Consider the following 21,678-nt stretch of genomic DNA (forward strand, 5'->3'; position numbering starts at 1 on the left):
TGGAAGGGTTACTCAGAAGAGCAAAATATCAAGGAAGGCTTTGAAAAGGTTGTTGAGGAGCTTATAAGAGTTTATAATTGTCATGCAGGACTCTTTTCTAGACGTATTTCTGGGTGGAGGAAGGGTGTTAAAGAAATTCCTAGTTGGACACAAACCCTCAATATGCTATCCAATGGACCAAAGAGTGATTTGGACATTTGATGGTTTTTCCTCGAGGCTTTTGTATGTCCAAAACTCATCAAAACTTTCAAGTCGCCCAAAGTTAGAACTCTGCTGGGACCTGAACCAGCAACCTTTGCATTGCCTCATTACTGTGTAGTGTTAAGAGTAACTCTAGATAAGTTTGTGTTTGACTCTTTTTTGTTATTTACAGCTTCTCTTTTCTCTCTTGGTTTGCTAGATAAAAGATGCTGAAAGCTTGTGTCAAGCACCTGGAAATGAGTGTGACATTCCAAAGTACTGCACAGGGCTCACGGAGCACTGCCCAGAGACTGATTTTAAGATGAGTGGCCTACCTTGCAGCTCGGACCAGGGTTACCTCTATAATGGCCAATGCCCCACTCACCTTCAGCACTGCCTAAGACTTTGGGGAACAGGTACGCATGAGTTTATAACCAAGAAGTCCAAAACTTCTCCAAGATCAACAGAGATTTTACAAGAGACAGTAAGTACTTGGTTCAGGAGCACACTCAGGGTTCATATCTGGGTTGTAGGGTTGGAAGTGCATTAAAATACTATGCACTGCATAGTATTTGCAATTTAATTTAAGTATATAGTTCGGACCATATATTCTTCATGTACTAAAAGAACTGTTCATACAATTAAGGCTCCAAAGCATTAAAGGTCCCGTTTTACGTGCTTTTTTGAAGCTTTGATTGTGTTTACAATGTGCAATATAACATGTGTTCAAGCTTCGCGTGTAAAAAAACACAGTATTTTTCACACAATTCACCTATCTGTATACTGCTGTTTTCACTGTCACAAAAACGGGCTGATGACTTCCTTGTTCTATGAAGCCTCTCCTTCCGAAATACGTAACGAGTTCTGATTGGACCAGTGGTACCTGTGTTGTGATTGGACAGCAGCTGAGAGCAGGCTGACCTCCTGGTAACGCTATTGGGCTAGAACGAACGTGCTGGAGATGTATTTATAGTCACAGGAGGAGCGTTTTTACTGACGAGGTTCGCATGAAAACCGCATTCGTTTTTTTGCACAGCCCTAACATCTAGTTAACAAAGCTAAACAGCGTTGCCCTTTGTGTAATAAGTTACAGAAACTGTTAAACACACCAACTTAAATAATAAAATACACTTACCGGTTGTGGTCCATAAACAACGCCTTCTCCAGACAAAGAGGGAACTGCTCCATCTTTCAAGAATAATATTTGTGCAAATCCAGCATTAAACTGATTGAGATTGAGAAAGTTGTCCTCAGCAAGCTGTCCTCAGCAAAATGAGCTGCACATAGTTTTACATGTGCATATTTAACTCGGGAACCGAGTTAAACATAAATTGTAACCATTAATCTCCAAGTACAGCGTTCCTGGGAAGCCCAAACAAAGATGATTGGACTCAGAGATGAAAAAAAACAACGTTTCAACGACATGGCGTCAAAAACAAACAGCTCTTCCTTCTTCTCCTTCGGAGCGCAACAAGGGCACACCCCCTGTTTGAGAATTCACGTGGGCGGTGGTTAGTCAAAAAAACTGTTTTAGTGACGTCATTACTGAAGGAACTAGAGGGCTGTAGTCCAAACAGGTCGTTTTTTGTAGGCGCATTCTGTTAAATCAAATATCTCGCTTGGCCTTGAACTTTGAGCTTTAGAATTTTACAGATATTATTTATACTCTAACAACAACATTACACACTAACTAAAGATTAAAACATGGAATCACGAAGAAGGGGACCTTTAAAGTGCTGGTTTCCCCCACTAGTTTTGTCATAGCACCCGTTTTTTAGGTCTAAGCTAATACATCAAACATAGTTACATTAAATAGATTTTTTCCTATATAGAAACATGCTTTGTGGATAAATATTTTGTGATGGAGCGAATTACTACCCTGTGACCTGTCAGAAAGCTGTGATAGTAATATTTAGGAGATTTTGCAACATAGCTGGGGACCAGGCACGTGCACAGGTAGGGCTCAACCTGTGCAGAGCACATGCCCTTTTTGCCCTTACACTCCGAAGTGCCCTTTTTTTGGAGGTGTTTTTTTTTTTTTTTTTTTTTTTTCAATGCTATTGGTCACCATTTACGTCTGTATGTCTGTTTTACAAATATTTAGCAAATGAAAGTTCTTAAAACGAGCTTGTGTAAATCTAATTCGATCCTCAAGCTGTCAGTAAGCTGATAACTCCGCCCCCTCTATATTCATTGAATCGACTGAAGTTCCACAGCAGCAGCACAGTAGACAACAGTTGAGCTGAACAGTTTTGCGAAGGGTAAATAAATATCTTGTTTTTTGAAAAAGTACTACTAAACACTGTGTCTATAAAGGCTCATATTTTATTTATTGGATGTCTGTCTGACTGGCTGAGACATGTGGGACGTCGCCTGAGAGAGAGGGCTAGCATTTGCCATCTAGTCATAGCCAATACATAGCCAACACTTAAATAGCCTGGGCATATAGTAGCATTTCATCTTTTATAAAATGCGATTTTGGCCAAATGCATTTTACCACAGGAAAAACTGAGCGCTCCGTCTATATAGCTAAAAAAACTAGTTTGTAACCTGTAAATGAAAATGTAATGTGATCCTGGCAGCGGCAGGCGCCGTCGCCTTTTTAATGACTGACAAAAAATAAAAATAAATAACATTTGCACCCATTCGCTGGTCAAAAACTATATATTGATAAGTAATACAACAACATATAATTTGTTTTTACCATCGGAAAATCATAACAGGTGCGCCCCCGCGCTGTTTCGTACTGGAACTTACACAAAGCAGCGAGTGATCCTCGTCACCTAGATAACTATATTTCTAAGAAATTTCTTCTTTTATTTATGATTGCTGATACACTTAATTTTTTAACATTTAGGATAATCATGTTATGGTATACTCTCCGTATACTCTCTGTATAAAAAGTAGTAAAACATGGTTTTACTACAGTAATGTAGTAGTAACAAAAAAAAAAAATTACAGAAGATCACTGTGAAATCTTTATATTTTATCATGCAGAATGTAATTCATGATTCATTCCAAGGCTTCGTTTATTTGATCCAAAATACAGCAAAAACATTAATATAGTGTAATATTTTTACAATTTTAAATAACTGTTTTCTATTTGAATATATTTTAAAATGTAATTTATTTTTGTGATCAAAGCTGAATTTTCAGCATCATTACTGCAGTTCAGTACTCTTCAGTGTCACGTGATCCTTCAGAAATGCTTTTCACTGCAACTGTACTTTTCACACTATTTTTATTTATTTTTTCATTGCTGGCTTATTTTAGGGAAAGTGTAGTGAATAGGAGACCTTCAAGAGACCAACATCCCTGGTCCACCACAGTATCAAATTTTTGCCAGGTAGGCGGAAACATGTTGGATATGTTATAGTAACGGTATGGCTATAGTTTCTTGTAATCTGGAATTGAGTTGTACCGTAGTGTTGGACATAATTACTTAAATTTTATTTCAAAAAAGTTAGTCCAAAATACTTGACTCATTGCTCACCTTCCCCTCTTCTCAATGTCATTCATAAAAATGTTAACCAAATAATACAAATTAGCTTATGAAACCAAACAGAATAGCTAAAAAAGAGAATATATATAATTGATATAAAAAAAGGGAGGGGGTGCCCTTTTTCAGTTTCAGCACATGCCCCTCAAAAGGTCTGTGCACGGCCCTGCTGGGGACCAGTCTGAAGAGGATGCCCTCAGCATGGTACCTACTGGCACAAAATGTAGGCACAATAAGGTAAGCATAGAAGAATGTTATTTAGACTATGACAGCAGGACTTGTAAGCACAAAAATGAAAACTCTGTTTTATGTTTTAACAGGTTTGCCATGATTATATGTGCCAAGACCTGAATGTTTATGGTAGTAATGATGATTGCTCACTGCAATGTAATGGAAGTGGAGTGAGATCAAATCTCCATTTCACCAAAACCAATAGGAGGACGTCTTGTAATTCACAATGTAAAAAAGCTTTTGAAAGAATTACAGTTGTAAAAATTAGTAATTTGTCATTTTTGTCTTATTTTTGCAGGTTTGTAATTGTAATCATAAAAAACAATGCCACTGTGAGCCTTGATGGGCACCTCCTTACTGTGAAGTCAGATGGTAATCTTTTTTCAAAAGCATGTTTTAACGTAGTATCTGTAGTAATGTACCATTCTGACAAATTCTATACTTGTTTCCAATTTTTTAGGGCAAGCTAAGATAATTGGCATCTCAGTAGCAGTTGCAATTGCTTTACATGTACTTGCACTATGTGAAGTCTCACTATAAGAAGTCTTACGTTCACTTATTCTTAAACTGACTTGTCACATTGCAGGTCACAGGAGAAACAGTGAAAGTTGTGTTGAGACCACCCATCATTCTAAGAAGATGACCAGATGTGAAATCATCATGTGACTCGTTTAAACAAATTACAGTCCCTCTTGTTCACTTTTATAGTGTGGGAGTGGATGGAACACAAAGTGCTTTATAAACAATGCTTAAATACACACACACACTGTTGTGCTTGGCCTCGAGTAAGAGTTGGTTTTTGTCTGTTAGTGTAGGAAGATATATTGGATATGTAAAACTTCTGAATGTGTGGCTGGAAAAATAATCAACAGGCCAAAATGCTTTATACTGTAATTAACATTTACAGACTATAGTTGTAAAGTGAATGTATTTAATTCTAATTTTTGTCACTCTTTTTACTGATTGCAAATGGAAGCAGTAGCAATCTAATGTCACATGCAGAATATTAGTAATAAAGTAATCTCATGAAATAAAGATGCAATGCTTTTTACTTCAATAAAATACAATAATGTCATTTTGCTGATTGGGAGTTTATGACTATGAACTGTGAAAACTGATTTTTCAAAATTGTTAACAACAGTGATGTAAAACACTGGTGATGTCACACCCCTGAATGAAATAATGAGATTTAACTTTTGTCTAACACTAGATCTCGCTATGGAAAGTGACTCAAATCTTTTTTTTTTCTTAAAGGTTCTGTTCTACGCAGAGTTTTTCTTTTTTAAATGTCTATTAATCAGAACCTTAATTAATCATGTGACACTGAAGACTGGAGTAATGGCTTTGCATCACAGGATTAAATTACATTTAAAATACATTCAAATAGAAAACAGTTATTTTATATTGTAATATTTTGCAATATTACTTTTTTGTAAAGATAGTTTAAAAGGGAATGTGAGCAAACTGAGTGAAAACAAGACAAAACAGGTTAAATGTCTTGCTTCTAAAGCAAACAAACTTTTTTAGATCTCATTTCCTCATTTCCTGTTTGTTAAGACATCAGTTTGCAAACAGAACAGTATTTTGTAATTGTAATATGTCAGATGGTTCCTCTTACATGTAATCAGTTATGATGTAAATATTTCTTCTTTCTCTGTTAAATTCTTCTTTTGTTCACTTCTCAATTTCATGAGCAGAATCCAAGTGCAAATATTTAAAACATGCTGTAATAGGTTATTCTTACAGATGGGTTTAAAAAAAAAATTATAAATGAACTTATCATAAACTTGTGTAAAGCATATTTACAATATCACACTTCTTTTCGGAGTCTTTTATAGTGACTCTATCTCTTGAAGAACAATTGGGAAATATTAAACAGGACAGCACTTAAGCCTGTTTTGTTGTATTTAAAATAATAGAGATCACAAGGTCTGTCCCTTTTCCTTTGTTGCAGTTTTCTGCTGACTGTAGTATGTGTATGTCTTGCTGGAAGCACGATTCTCCCATGCAGTCTAACACAGTCTAACAGACATGGACAGCAGCAACAGTCCCCAAGAAGAGGACAAAGGAGAGGGAAAGGTGTACGGGAATGTTTTTGCAGAACTGGAGTCAGTAGACCTGCCTCTAGGAACAACTTTAAGGTAGAATGACTGTTATGTGTTATAAAATAATAATGATTTTGATGGATACTTTAACCTTATGTGTCATTGTACCACCGTTAATAAAGCATGACTTCAGCTAGTTATGCAAATAGCAAAAAAATGATTAAAGTAGAATACATCAGGGCCATGCAGAGACCTTTAGAGGGGCAGGTGCTCAAAGTATGAAAGGAGCACATGGAACACGGCTTTAAATAGGGCTGTGTTCCTTGCTGATACGTGTGAAACAGTCCATGATTGAAACTTCTCTTTTGATAATGCAGCAAATGCCGTGATGCAGTTTTGAAAAAGAAACACAGAAAAGATTTTGTTTAAAAGTTAAACAGTTTTACTACTCTGAAATGAGAAACTGAATTATTATTATTATTATTATTATTATTATTGAGTTTACAGTGTATGGTGGTTTTGCTCATATAAACATTACACTGTTGTGTATAAACTGTTGTTGTTGTAAATAAAAAAAATATTTAAAATAGTATTTTTTTGTTTTTAAAGAATTCTATTCTAATCCTGTTCTAAATGTATGTATTTTTTGGGGGGATGATAATGATAATAAAAACAGGATTCAGGATGAGAAAATCAGCCTGTTTTATCTGTTTTGTGATCATTCTTTTAATGCATTCTATTGTTTTTAAATAAATACTGTAATAATAATAGTTCAAAAAAAGGCAAGATCCCTCAATGCCCTTTAAAATTTTCCCAATCAAACAGCAAGAACAAAAGAGAACAGGAACCTTTGTTTATATTGCTTTGTGTAGAACGACGCTAGCTGCATTTTTAATATTTCTGAAATATTTAATTTTAATAAAAGGTAAATTCGTCCCCTGCATTTTATTTTGGTACAGTAGGTGTGTTCACAGAGGTTTCTAGATTTAAATTCAAAGAGACATTATTGATAGTCTTTGCATGACCTGACATTTTATTCATATCCAAGATGAGGAGATGTACATCAGGAGGAGGGCTGAACACTCTCATGAAGTGTTTGTTTCATTCATGCTCGAAGCCGGAGGGGGCTCTCGTGCAGAAAATCCAAAACAGACTCATAGAAGTAATAACTTATGACATGCAGGAAATCCATGCTATAGCTGTAGCTGAGCTGAGTAAAAAGCAGAAAAGTTACTGATGAAAGGTGATCACAATAAACACATAAATGTGAAAATATATGGTTTATGTGTATTTTTTAAGTTATTAACAGGTCATAAATAAATAAACTAAATGAATAATACAGTACTGACTGATGTATAATTTAGTATTGAAACTATAAGATATATTTCTTGCCTTATTCTGTGAGAAAAAGTGGGAAAAAGATGTTCGTAAAAGCCTTTATGTACCAAATATAAAATTGTCATTAGGAAAATATTGATGCCATATATACACACAGCAATAAAAACGACAGCTGTACATGCTCTTGTCATGCCATTCTTGTAAAATAATAATAATTTAATTATATAACTAAACAAGCACACTGCTCCACTGAGAACTCACCAGCAGCCGTGGACATTATAGAAGATATCGGTGTGCTAAAATACTAAATGTTAGGGATCGTCCCAGATGAGATCGTCAGGTGAAAGGTCATCATGTGGATTTTATTTACGGCTATATTATTATTCATTCATTTTACTAATAGTTTGATTGAGCAGGCTTTCACAAAAGTGTGTTTAATTACTAAATAAATAAATAAATTTGCTTTGAGAAAAGTAGAAAAGGGGCAGGTGCTCAAGCACCCACCCTCTGCATGTGCCTGGAAAACATTAATAATAATAAAATAAAGAATATATTATAATATAATTATATAATTAAATACAATAGTATAAATGTGACAAAAACGTTAGAAAACTAAAACTAAATAAATATACAAATTTTCATAATTTATTATTTTAATTTTCACAAACTGCATAAGTAATTACAATTAAGCATTACAAAAATGTTTTAACACATTACAAAGAATAAAACAATCATCTGTATTTAAAAAGATTTTAAACATTTTCTTATTTATTCTTTTGTTTTTCACAAACTGTGAATATACTGTAATTACAGTAATTACAAAAAAATGTATGAGTAATAAAAATGATTCAGTATGTTTACTGGTGGTGTATATACATATCGTCCCCTTGGAATTATAAGGTTCTATCTGACATTTTTGTCAAAATTGAGTTATTCACATATTCTTATTCTGTGACAATTTATTTACATTATGTGATGATTTATTTTAAGTTGTGTACATTTTGGGATTTTTTATTGAAAAAACAAAAAGGTTCTATCTACAGAAGTCTATGGAACACAAAAATTTTAAAGCTTAATATCTCAAAACTACTCAGAACGAAGATAGAACCTTATAATTCCAAGGGGACGATATGAATATGATATTGTATATATATATGAATATGTACATATTTAATAGCCCATTTAAAGATGTCATAATAGTAACATTGTAAATTCAAATGGAATGTTTTCACTCAGTTAACCTATAATATAAGTTATGTGTAATAAAATGGAATGACACAGGGAATAAGTATTGAACTACGGAAATTGATTTAATACTTCGTAGAAAAGCCTTTGTTGGTAATATCTGCTTCAAGAAGCCTACTGTATGGAGAAACTATTTGCATGCATTGCTCAGATGTGATTTTGGCCTATTCTTCAAAATCTTGAAGGTTCTGTGGGCATCTTCTATGGACTCTGATCTTTAGTTCTCATTTTCTATTGGATTCAAGTCAGGTGATTGGCTGGGCCACTGTAGCAGCTTTATTTTCTTTTTCTGAAACCAATTGAGAGTTTCCTTGGCTCTGTTTGGGATCATTGTCTTCAGCTAGTGTCTTGGCTTTCCATGCCTTTTTGCACTTCCATTTCTTCATGTGTTCAATACTTTTCCCTGTGTTATTCCATTTTATTACACATAACTACATTTCTGAAATTATTATTTATATATATATATATATATATATATATATATATATATATATATATATATATATATATATATATATGGATTACTTGGTTATTACCGACATCTGGTGAAAATACTTATTTTACCCAAAATACTTATTTTACCCGCTATATATATATATATATATATATATATATATATATATATATATATATATATATATATCGCTCTGCACAGTCCGTAGCTCAATGACAGAATCTCAACACAGTGACCTCTGGCCTGTAAACCCTGCGAGCTACCGGCTGCTGCAGCTCCATCTATCGGTGGACTGGAGTTACTGCATCTCTGTCGGCGTTGTCACATATGAACACTGTGACGGTTAGAGCCAACATGGCGGAGAGCGAGAGCTTGGAGACTATCACCGAACATGAGCGAATATTACAGGAGATCGAGAGCACGGACACGGCGTGCGTGGGGCCAACGCTACGGTGAGAGATGAGCATCATCTGCTCTTATTTACCCTTCAGATGGCGGTGATGTTTCTCCTGTCTGATGGACAGAAAGCAGGCCTTTGTTTGCTAAAGATGCAGCTCAAGCAGCTTTATGTCATTGGCAGTGCTGATGAATCTCTCAAATAAAGTGCTGATCGTGTCAATGTGAATTCGTGTTTTCCCAGATGATTTTTATGAATGATCGCTGTATGCTGTACTGACACTGTACACTGATTTCAAACACACAGTCAGTGACACCGATCGCTGTTTTCCTGTCATTCATCGTTTACGACTGGGGATGTTATTTGTGAATTATTTGTAATAATTTGCTGAACATCTGTCTGTTTTAATAAATTAAGATGTAACCACCTGAGGTCACTGGGCCTTCGCTGCATTATGAACGGCAGGTGGAAAGCTTCGAGCAAAATAGCTTTAGTTTTGCCAAATGGACGTCTGTCAGGTTAGATACTTCTATACAGTCCATTTCCTTTTCCAAACACATCTCAGCTGCGGAAGAATCAAATGAGTGGGTGTGGCGTTAATAAACGAGTCTGGGTTGAGTTGGAGATTAATATTCCGCCCTGAGCTCAGGTTTATCTCCTCATGTGATCTGAGTTTGAATAATATCAGAAGAAACCACGACGGCCCTCACAGTTTGAAGATTTCAGCACCTTTGCATTTAATAATGTGTTTCATATTTCATTAGAATCCATGCTTTTATGATAATGCTTTTTATTCCAGTAAAGATTTGCTGTATTTGGCTTCATGATTTCTGATCTAATCATAATGTCGGTAGAGCTTAACTGTTGTCACATTATAAAGTCATGGTTTTATAGTTTCTGATAAAACTCATGATTTTGGTAGTGCTACGCTGTGTTGCACCAGGAGATCTACAGATTTTCTGTATGATAATAAATCATACTTGCATTCCATCTCATGACATCTTTATGGTTTCTGATAAAAGATTATGATTTTTGTAGCACTCTGTGTCCTATTATGAGGTTTTGACTACATGATTTCAGATAAAATCATGATTTATTTAATGCTCAGCAACATGCCGTCAAATCATGAATTCGGTAGTGTTCAGTTGGGTCCCCTTCATGAGATCTTTGACCTTATGATTTCTATGAAAAATCATGATTTCAGTTGCTCTCAGCTGTGTCCCATAATGAAATCTTTTTTTTTTCAAATAAAATGATTTCAGAAGCACTCAACTGTGTCCTGGCATCTATTTTTATCTGATAAAAATAAATAAATAATAATAATTCATGATTTCAGTAGCACTCATGATTTGGCTTCATGATTTCTAAAGAGCTGTGGTGCGCCAACTTTGCTCTTCCTTTACGATTTCTGATAAAATCATGATTTCAGTAACACTCATTATGGGCATGGCATCTTTGCTTCATGATCTTTTACTTCTGATCAGATTGTGATTTTTAGTCCTGATGTCTTCAGCTTAATGATTTCTGCTAAAATCAGTATCTCAGTAGTTCCCAGCTACATCCTGTCATGACATCTTTGGCTTTATTGTGATTTTGTGAATCAAGTCTAAGTATCGCTCAGCTGCATTTCATTGTAAGGTTTGTGACTTAATTACACTAGAAATCATGATTTCAGCAAAAGTCTACTGACCTTTGCACTATACGTCTATATCTCAATGTTCATGTAAATATTGGAAGAAAACTGTTAACTGTCAAAACACTACTCGCCCTGGGCTATAATCTAAGCAAAGTTGTTGTTAACAAAAAAAAAAGTTGTTGACATTCCAGTGCATGCAACATGTCCTGAGGCCACAGTCATGCTGATCGTTACAGATACTGTATGACAGCTGTGTTTTCTCTTTCCACAGATTTCAGATATGTTACCTAGTCCATGTAACATATTGTTTACACACAGCAGCAAGTCTTTGAAGGAAAGGCTCACCTGCTTCTTACTAGGGCTGTGTATTGCAAAGAATCTGGTGATACGATATGTATCATGATACGATATTTTGCGATACGTTGCGATACTGTCAGCAAGGCAGTCCCAAGATATATTGGGATATTTCTTATTTTAGGAATAGGATATATTTTTTATAAAAGCTGTATTTTAAGTACAATTAAAGGGGGGGGGGGGTGAAATGCTCGTTTTCACTCAATATCCTGTTAATCTTGAGTACCTATAGAGTAGTACTGCATCCTTCATAACTCCAAAAAGTCTTTAGTTTTATTATATTCATAAGAGAAAGATAGTCTGTACCGATTTTTCCCGGAAAAACACGACCGGCTGGAGGCGTGACGTGTGGGCGGAGCTAAAGAATCACGAGCGCGAGTAGGCTTTTGCGTTGAGAGCGTTTGGAAGCTGTGACATTACCGTGAGGAAAAAAACATCCAAAACAAACCATCTCTAACAGTCAGATTCAGCGTATATTTATGATCCAGAATCAGATCCAGAGGCTGAAATTTAACAAGAGCAGCATCAGCAACGACGTCTCTGTGTGGTATGTACTGAAACTGTATATATTTGCTTAGCGGGTTTGGAAAATGACTAAGTTCCACTTTATGTCGTCTTTTTTTTTTTTTTTTTAAGCTGTACATGTGGAAAGTGCAGTTTGATGACAACATTGCATGTTGTTTACTTGATGTGCTTATGCGCCGATTAGCTAAGTTAACAACACAGAAATATTTGAAGCAGTTTTACTCACCACATGCGGTTCCAACACACGATCGTGACCCTTTTTTTCGTTGGGACTGCATTATCCTTAAGAAATAAACAATGTGCAAATCCGACGTCAAACTGGGCCTTGTTTGTAAAACAAGCATCTTCGAAATGCAGGGAACAAACACAAACACTTGCACAACTCCGTTGATGCTCTGTAAAAATAAACTCCATCCACTGGTCCCTTAATGCTGTTTTTTTTTTTTTTTTTGGTAATCTGTGCAGGGTTGTCTTGCCCTGGCAACCAAAAACCAAAAACACACTTCTTTTGTGACATTTTGCGACGCTCTCGCTCTGATCAGTGTGCTCAGCCTCTCATTGCTCTGCTATACGGGAGCGTGCGCTCTTCTGGCAGAAGTGCCCTTAGGACCCATATAAGGAAATTCCGCTCCATCTAACGTCACACAGAGCCATAATCGAAAAAAACTTTCTGAAACTTGTGACAAACCGGAAGGAGTATTTTTAGAACAGAAATACTCCTTCAAATGTACAACTTAATTTTTGGAAACTTTGTCCATGTTTAGCATGGGAATCCAACTCTTTAACAGTGTAAAAAACTCAGTATGCATGAAATAGCATTTCACCCCCCCCCCCCTTTAATTTCAAGTTTATTTGTATAGAGCTTTATACAATACAAATCATTGCATAACAACTAGAATAGAGATCGACCGATATGGGTTTTTCTATTGCCGATGCTAATGTTTAGAGGTCAGGGTCAGCCTATGGCCGATATGTGCTGCCGATTTTGAGGGCTGATATCTTGAATTTTTCCCCTTCATTTGCATGCTAAAATGTCACACTAATAATAAGTGGATGCACAAAATTTCTAAACTTATCATCATTTATTGAGCACTGACTTGATTATTAAGTATTAAATATCTGTCAATCATTTACATAAAAGTTTTAGAGCATTTATCAAGCAGAATTTTTCAAGTTTGTTGGAACATTAATGTAAACTTAAATATACATTTAAATGTAATAAATACAATTTTATAAATAAAAATCAATTAAACTGAAATATATATAAAAAATGAATTATATAAAAATAAATAATAGTAGTGCTGCAAACACACTAGCAAGCAGCACCATGAAAGTGCATTCTAATTTCAAACTTACATTGCAGTCGGTTCATAATTAATATAAAATACAGTCAACCAAACATATAAAAAGTTACACTGGTCAGTTTAAATAGACCGTAGTATACCGGTCCACTCTGCTGTTATGCCAAGGATGTTTTTTGCTCATGTGAAGAGGATCATCTTTTCCGTCTAGTTTACATTAAAAAAATAAAAAAGTATTATAGTTTAACATTCAGATACATTGCGAATATGGAAACATTTGGATATGTGCAGAAAGAGATGTGAGCAATAACCTCCAAATACATCTAGCCAAACCTGCGCTCGCTCGACCTCGTATGCACGCACGCATGCACTGTCACGATGCAATGCACCGTAAATGCTGGATTTTTTTTAAACAAATAGCCTAGCGCACATTTTGCAAAATAGGATCAAATAAAGTACTGGTCATAATACTTGCATAAAATGTTTGATGTGAAAAAAGCAGTTCGCTGACTGCGCAGCACAGTCGCAAACGCCACAGTTACCTTTGGGATAATTTTATTTTTAATACTATAGTGTCATTTGAAAACATTGAAATTGCGTTTTAAAATACAACGAGCACCACAAAACCATTTAAAGAGGCGCATTCAGCGGTCTCCTTGATGGGAAACAGTCAACAAAGTAAAATGATCTCCAATGTATGGCACACTCTCTTCGTTTTATCAAATGATCATAATCACATCTATTCATTTCACAGTCCTGCTACTAGCATTTTATTCAGACTAAAACCCCTTTAAAGTTACAATTTGTAAGATATTTGCAGCAAAATATTCAAAAACCACTAGGCTAGTGTTATATATTTTGTCCATTACTAACAATATCCAATATCTTCTTTCATTCTCCATTACTAGCAGTGAATACCAATATTAATGCTAATATTAGTGATGTGACCTAATGCTAGTATTTCTTGTTACTCTAACTGTCATTCAGAGATAACGACTGCTATCTAGCGGTCGGGATGTAAACTCAAAACTAAACAACTGCCATGAATCTTGTATGAATTTCTTTTCTTTAAAAATCGATATTCCGTTTTTGAGAATCAATACAGTATCGCCGAACAAAATATCGTGATATGTGTATCGATATTTTCTTACAACCCTACTGCTTACAGTTATATATACCTTGTTAGTGTAAAGGTGTGCAGGCAAAGTGCTTTATCATGCGGTCAGCTTTTTCATTTGGGTGGCACTTATGTGTGTTAATTTGTCAGTATTAATAAATTAATTTAAACCACTTTAATTAAAAGTGGTTTGAGACAGAAATGTTGCCTTTATGACTACACATGTGCCCTGATTGCACATTTGCATTCACTACGATCAGCTTTCTCTATATTTTACCGTTATTTTAGCTTTGTTACTTAAACTATGTATGATAGGTAAATGTTAGCCTGAATGTAAGTCACTTTGGATAAAAGCGTCTGCTAAATGCATACATGTATTTATTATTTATTTATTTAAACTTTATCTTCAAAAATTTGCTTGAATTTACATTGCCCCATGCACTGTTCTCTGAAAAAAACCCAAGTGTGGTAAACCATTTTCTCTTAAAGGCCGTGTTGCAAGGTAAATGTTTTAATGAATATGTGCAATTTGCTTGTTGGTAATAAACATTTAAACTGTTATCCATTGTATTTTATGTTGTTGGGTATCACAAAACGGAATATAATACGAAAAAGTAGGTACTATCTTACAGCGGTCTCCTTTCCCCCACAATGCATTGCATCACGTCATGTTGGGGAGAGAATTTACCAAAGCCGCATTGAGAGTGACTAGAGAGACGAGAGTATTCAGATAGCACAGAACGCAGATTATAGATAAATACATATATATAGATAGATAGATAGATAGATAGATAGATAGATAGATAGATAGATAGACTAGATACAGTATATAGATAGATAGACAGACAGATAGAGAGATAGCGACCCAAACGCACTCACTTCCCTACAGCACAAGCTTTCTAACGCAGTTTACATGGGACGGCACCCACACAAGCACCTGTCAAACATAGCGACACACACCCGGCTACGTTTGCAACAACATTTTCACCGGAGGACGAGATAAACGCTTAGAAACGTCCATATAGCTAGCATGATGCCTTTTATTTCTAGATGACAAAGACAAAATTTAACAGTTCTACGACACTATGACAAAGGTTACCGGTACTTCTCTGAACTAACGTCATGATCACTGCCACTAGATATAAAGAAAACATTGATTTCACTCGGTGCTATTCAATGACAGTAAAAATAAAGAAAATTATATATATATATATATATGTATATGTATATATATATGTATATATGTATATATATGTGTGTGTGTGTGTGTGTGTGTGTGTTTGTGTGTGTCGTTATTGTTCACTGCTGCTAGTAAACTAGCTCCAGTGCTCATTGCTGCGATGCTAAATGATAGCAACTCACCAGGACACTTCACCAACTCTCCACTCATTCTCCTCGGACCATGCATAGGCTTTGACGGACATCAGTTCTTGGCAATTCCTCATTTGCCCTCTCACGGCTGGCTCGATCGAAATTACACAGCTGCGGGCCATCATACATGTTTGCTCTCGCTACCCCTTCCTCATCCCAGTCATTCGCTATAGTTCTGATGCTGTGTTCCAGGCAGGTTTTTGAGCTCATAATCACTATTTCATACCACTACTAACGACTTTGTACCGTTCCAGGCAAGTTACGCCAAACTGTCTGAGCGCAAGGAATTGTAACTAGATTATTTATTTTATTGCAACGTTGCATTGACCTAAAATAATTTTTTCAACGTGTACTACTTGCATAAACACTGCATCCGTAGGCAGTATTATTCGTATAGGCTGTCATCGTTTTTTCGCGTGCTGTGTGACCTTGGAACTCGGAGTGCATCGATCTAGTATGAGACACTAGTTCACGGGTGGGAAGTCACGGGTTTGATTGTCGTTCCAGTGCACTTTCATAGGTTTAAGGTTGGAAAAACACGGGTTACGGGTTGCCTGAAACGCTGCATCATACTAGACTGAGGCTACCTTTCCTCGACTTCTCCCCAACATGACGTCATCACCGAGTTGTGTAAAAAAAAAACGTTTATACCAAAAACTTAAAAAATAGGTCTTTAAGCCCATTTTTGAGACATTTTAAAAATGATATACATATCTTTAGTGATTTATGTACCCATTAATCGAAAGTGGTGTTTAACCTGCAACATGGCCTTTAAAGAAGGTATTTTAAAGAATGGTGACCAAAAATTTGATGGCACCCATTGACTTCCATAGTAATGGAAGCATTTTTCAAATCTCATTAATTCCTTAAATAGCATTAGAAAAACTTCACATTTACCTGATGAATGCTTTTGATTTCTGCAAAAATCCTGAAATGCACCTTGTTTCCTAAGCCTGTTTGTGTAAGTGTATATGTAAACACAGTAATTGACCCCTATTCAAGCTCATGTTACAAAAGGGTGTAGTTTGGTTTCATTTACTGCCCTGTGGTGATTGTTAGATGTACGTAGACTTATAATGATCTGTGTTTTGTGTTTGAGCTGTAAGAGGAGAGGCTTGACTTTTACTTTTTTCAGTTTCCTTCAGTACCTCCTGACAGCTGTCCGGACCTTTTGATCTTTGGTTTGTTGAATTCAATAACAGGAAGGTGGATACTCATTGTGTTCATGGCCCTGCTTATAGTAGTTCAGTGTGCATATGTGCATATTCGCAGAAAGGATATCCCATTATGTGTGGTAATATGACCTTCTGAAATGCAATGGATGTGGGTACCAGTTTTAGAAAGCTTAGTGTGTTTTGACCCACATCTTTTTTCAGTTGGCCTGCAGGAAAGGGCCGTCCAGATAACTGCAACAGGGGTAGGGTGTAAAAAAGCTGAGTGCATCTTAGTTGGTCTATTCCTTACATACAATACAAGCATAGCTTTCCATTTTTATTGTAGCGTTTGGACCAGTACACATCCACCAATTTCTAACAGCCTATCACACTGCAGAAATAAAGTTGATAACAGCCAATCAGTGCATGTGGCTAATAAGTCTACATATTTTGTGTGTCTTTGTATGAATGACTGGTGTAGTTTCATTTACAGAAACTCAAAAACACGTAATGCTTTCAGTGTTTTCTGAGTCTGCTGTCTCACTATATGAGGACATGAACACTTTGTCTCTAAATGATTCACTTCACAAGCTTTAAATCGCTTCATGTTAGCGAAACTAGTCACACTGAAATGCAAAGATCTTCATGGCAACACAAATAAAAAGTATGGTTTAACTTAAAGAAATTATGACAGAAACACATTAAGTAAATGTACTTCTCAAAGAAATAATAATGCAACTAAAACGGTCACAATTGCGACCAAAAATATAAATTTACGTGTTAATTTTTTGTTGACCTGCCACTGTTGACTAGGGTTACTGGTGTTACCAGTGTGAAGACGCAACCAGATCACGAGACCACACACTTGATTGTAGAGATGATCTCATAGTGACACGAGATCTCATTGAGATCAAACATGACTAAAAGAAAAACAAATGGAGAACAATCAGCTGCCAGCTGCCTCTCCTGGCATGCAATCTGTTTCACACAGAAAAATTAAGAATAACAAACAATATGGGTGATGTACTTTGCTTTTGTGGCATGTTTGTGTCTGCCAAGTTTCAGTTATAGAAGCACGCAACATCTGGTAGGTGATGCTTGCTCACTCTCATTGGCTATCATAGATATCATGTCAGAGGCAGCGGAAGAAAGAGTTGTAAATAGGCTTGTTTGAGATGAGCAAATTCTGTGCAGAACCGATCAACGGTGATCACCGCGAGATGCCTGCCGATTAGAAAAGTGTCTGAGTTACGTCCGCCTTGCTCTGATGTCATGCTGACGTGTGCCAAAAAACCCTTGCGACGTCGAGGCGACTGTGTCGGATTGAGCAGTCGTGAAATGACTGACTGACAACACAGCTTCATGCTCATTGGCTGAGAATGTCAACTGATTAGAGCTGCAACTAACGATTATTTTTTCCTGTCGACTAATCTAACGATTATTTTTTCGATTAGTCGACTAATCTAACGATGATTTTTTATTACAATAAATAATTAATCTAATGTTCTTTTTTTAATTAGCTAATGAATCCTTTGGATAAATGTACAAAATATAAGTACAACTTCTAATATAATATTTCAACCTTTATTCATTTTCAACCTATGTGGTTGAAGTTTTTACAGTATAAAATAAATAAGAGGCAAAGAAAATTATTTTACTATGGTATATATGAGCTTATGATAGCGTTTATAATTAAACGACAGTAGCCATAAATTTAGTTCTCTGAGACGTCATGAAATGTTCTTTAGCATCACAAACCATAAAATGTAGTCAGGGTTCTGCTATGGTTTAGCATGGTTTTCAGAGATCTGGAGCTGATTCGGGGTAGCTCGGTGGTTTGTGACTGTTGTCTCGCGGCGTGCTGTCTTTAAGGGGCCGTACACATATTACGTCTCTTGCGCGCTCAAGTTCGTTATTTCCAATGTAGGCGCACGATAAGCACGCTCATAATGGAAGCTACGCGGTCCACATCGCATAGAGTTAAAACATCTCAGCTTTTCAGAATGCCGCAAGCGCAAGAATATCAGACCTGAACCAGGAAGTTGGTCACCAGATCACACAGTAACCAGTTAAACCGTAACACCGGAGAGCGCCAAGATGTTTTTCTCTGAGGTGCTCGCGCATAGCAGTTGCGCTGCCGTGGTGCACCATATCAGTTTTGCAAAGGGAACAAAGGGCCATTTTATTTGTCCTCTGTTTAAAGTATTCCCATACTTTTGATAACAGTGGTCTCTGTTTTTGTGATAGAATGCAACTTTCTCCATTCCCACTATGCCATTACGCGAGATGTAAACAAACAGTGTGACGCGTCGACGCATTTCACGCACGTCGACGTATTTTTGTAGTCGACGTAATCGATGACGTTGACGCGTTGTTGCAGCACTACAACTGATGCATTTTCTCTTTATTCTAAGAAATATTACCCATTTATTTATATTTACATGCGAACTAAACAAAAACAAAACGCCTAGTGAAGTTAAGAATTAGGACATGTTTATTTTATTTAGTTTTTCTCTTAATTAGAATTCTTCGTTGTTGTAATTTTTACTTTATTCTATTGTATGTTTGTGTGAATTAATAAATCAATCCATTAAAAATGTACATGCACACATACATATCTAAATGGAATGTTTAGCCACTATGCAGAACTTTAAGTCTTAATAGAATTTAAACCGACGAGTTAGAAAAAAATTCACCCCTCTCACAGTTGTCATGAAGGGCAAAATTAGCTATTTAAACCAAAATCATTTTTTGCACCAGGCTGTAAACATGTTTTTTTTTTCCTGCTGTAAAGTAGGGCATTTAAACATGGGGAGTCTATGGGATTGACTCCCTTTTGCAGCCAGCCTCAAGTGGTCAGTCGATTAATTACTTTTTTAGTCACTTCCTTGTTGGCTTCATAAGAGGGAGCGGGAGGTTGGTGCTCAGTCCAGTCGCGTTTCCAGGGGGTTCCCTGATAAAAAAAAATTGCATCACAGGGTTAAAATACAAGTTTTTTTGGCGGACATGAAAGACAACCGCGGACTTAGCAACACTGTCACAGATGAAGTGCCATTTACTACACAGAGCCGTAGTTCAATGACAATCTACACAAAATCACTTTCAAAATCGGCAATGAATCGTCTTATAAAAATCGTCAATTTTGTGTAGATTGTCAATGAACTATGTTCTGTGTAGTAAAGGCCAACCAGTGTTGCCAAGTCTGCGGTTGTTTTTCATGTCCACGGGTCGAAGTGACCCCAATCTCAATAATGTGATGTTTAGAAATTTGAATTTTACCAAGGCAACCCCCTCAAAAAATGTGTATTTTATCGCCCAGAACGAAACACGATTGGGCTAGTTTTGAGAAGCAATTGAGCAGGTTTTGTTTTGAAAACCTGGCAATCCTGATCTGAACGCACGTGCTGGATATATACTAGGAGCCCCTTTACTGATGAGATGTTCATGAAAATCGCATTTGATTTTTTGCACAGCCCTATTCTATGCACAACTTGAAAAAACTACAACAGGTAAAGCTATCAACTGTGTGGAAATTGGCATTATCATTAACCGTTCTCATTTATTATCAATATGGCTCTTATCTAATCTACGTATATGCTATGTTCTATTAATGTGTGAATTTCATATTATTTGTAGTGCCCTTGCTAATCGCTATAAGCTTTTACACTCTTTTACATTTTAACAAACAAAGTATCAGTTTTAAACTTCTGCCAAATTCATAGCAAAATTCAATCAATAAATACTGTTTTGGCGCTCTTTAATGCGACATTTGTTATCGCTTTGGTGAACCCATCATATCTTTCTCTTTACCACTATAGTACGAAAAAAACATGAATGGACATCAGAAGGTAGGCTATTTTATAAGATAGCCTAAAACTTACTGAAATGTCTCACGTAATCGTTTATTCTGTGTTTCAAACTGCAGAAAATGTGTAAAGCTTATAAACAATGTAACACAACAATACATATACCACGTAATAACCATTTGGTGTCCATAATCTCATCAGTCAGCTAGAAAAAAATAAGTATAAAGAGGAGCATTTTGCTAAATATATGTGCAATCGCTAATTGCGTATTTATGTATTCTTACCTTATCTACAATAAGGAAAGAATGCAAGAAGCTAAAGATAAAATTCAACACCTATATAGTTGCATGTTATGAAGAAAAACAGACTCGATGTGTTTATGAAGTAAAACCACATTTATGCATTGAGGAGGAGCCCAAACAACACTCAGTGGCCAATGATGCTGACATAGTTATGGTCAGTGATATTGGCACAGATTATGTGATAAAGTTCTTTGTTCTTTCTCAGGAAAAGACATTTAGTTCCCACTTTAAGTGAATCTTAGTTAATACGACATCAGCAAAATTTATTAAAATGCTGTAAAGACAAGAAAAGATGAGACATGACACATGACTGTATGACAGAAATTTAAAAGTTTAAAAATAAATAAAACATGTTTATTCTGTGGCACCTATTTTATTTCTTATATAGTAGCCAATAGCTTATTTAAAAAAATTTTTTAATTTTTATTTAGTTATTATTATTGTCTGAGCCCTGATTTTTAAGTTCTTTTTAAATCCATGTTTTAATATACAGTTCAGTTGTGAAGCAGTAGAACATGGCGCTAGCATAAACTACAAAAAAATGTATGCCTTGAATGCAGTTTAAGTCCTTTTATGACTAGCAAATGCACAAATAAACTGAAAATGAATTTGTGGTGAAAAGGCACATTACCCATGATGCTGTACAGAAAGTTCCACCAATCAGAGAGTTGCAGAAAGCAAACTGTGCCAAAAGACCTTGCAGGGAACACTCACGCACATGAA

General features: G+C 35.9%; 1 protein-coding gene across 4 annotated transcripts in view; it reads left to right on the top strand.

The window, feature by feature from the left end:
* The first annotated feature begins 5,420 nt into the window (after positions 1-5,420).
* Positions 5,421-21,678, top strand: part of LOC127969094 (exocyst complex component 6-like) — a 71,216-nt gene continuing 54,958 nt past the window's right edge. Inside the window, exon 1 of one of the 4 annotated variants that reach the window (XM_052570773.1) lies at positions 5,421-6,051. In XM_052570773.1, coding sequence (XP_052426733.1) covers positions 5,942-6,051 — 110 coding nt within the window. In that variant the 5' untranslated portion in view covers positions 5,421-5,941. Of the gene's footprint in view, positions 6,052-9,209; positions 9,445-21,678 lie in introns of those variants that run through there. The other 3 variants (XM_052570775.1, XM_052570772.1, XM_052570774.1) reach the window with 3 other exon arrangements.

Source organism: Carassius gibelio, chromosome B12 (assembly GCF_023724105.1).
Source record: "Carassius gibelio isolate Cgi1373 ecotype wild population from Czech Republic chromosome B12, carGib1.2-hapl.c, whole genome shotgun sequence".
Classification (NCBI taxonomy): Eukaryota; Metazoa; Chordata; class Actinopteri; order Cypriniformes; family Cyprinidae; genus Carassius; species Carassius gibelio.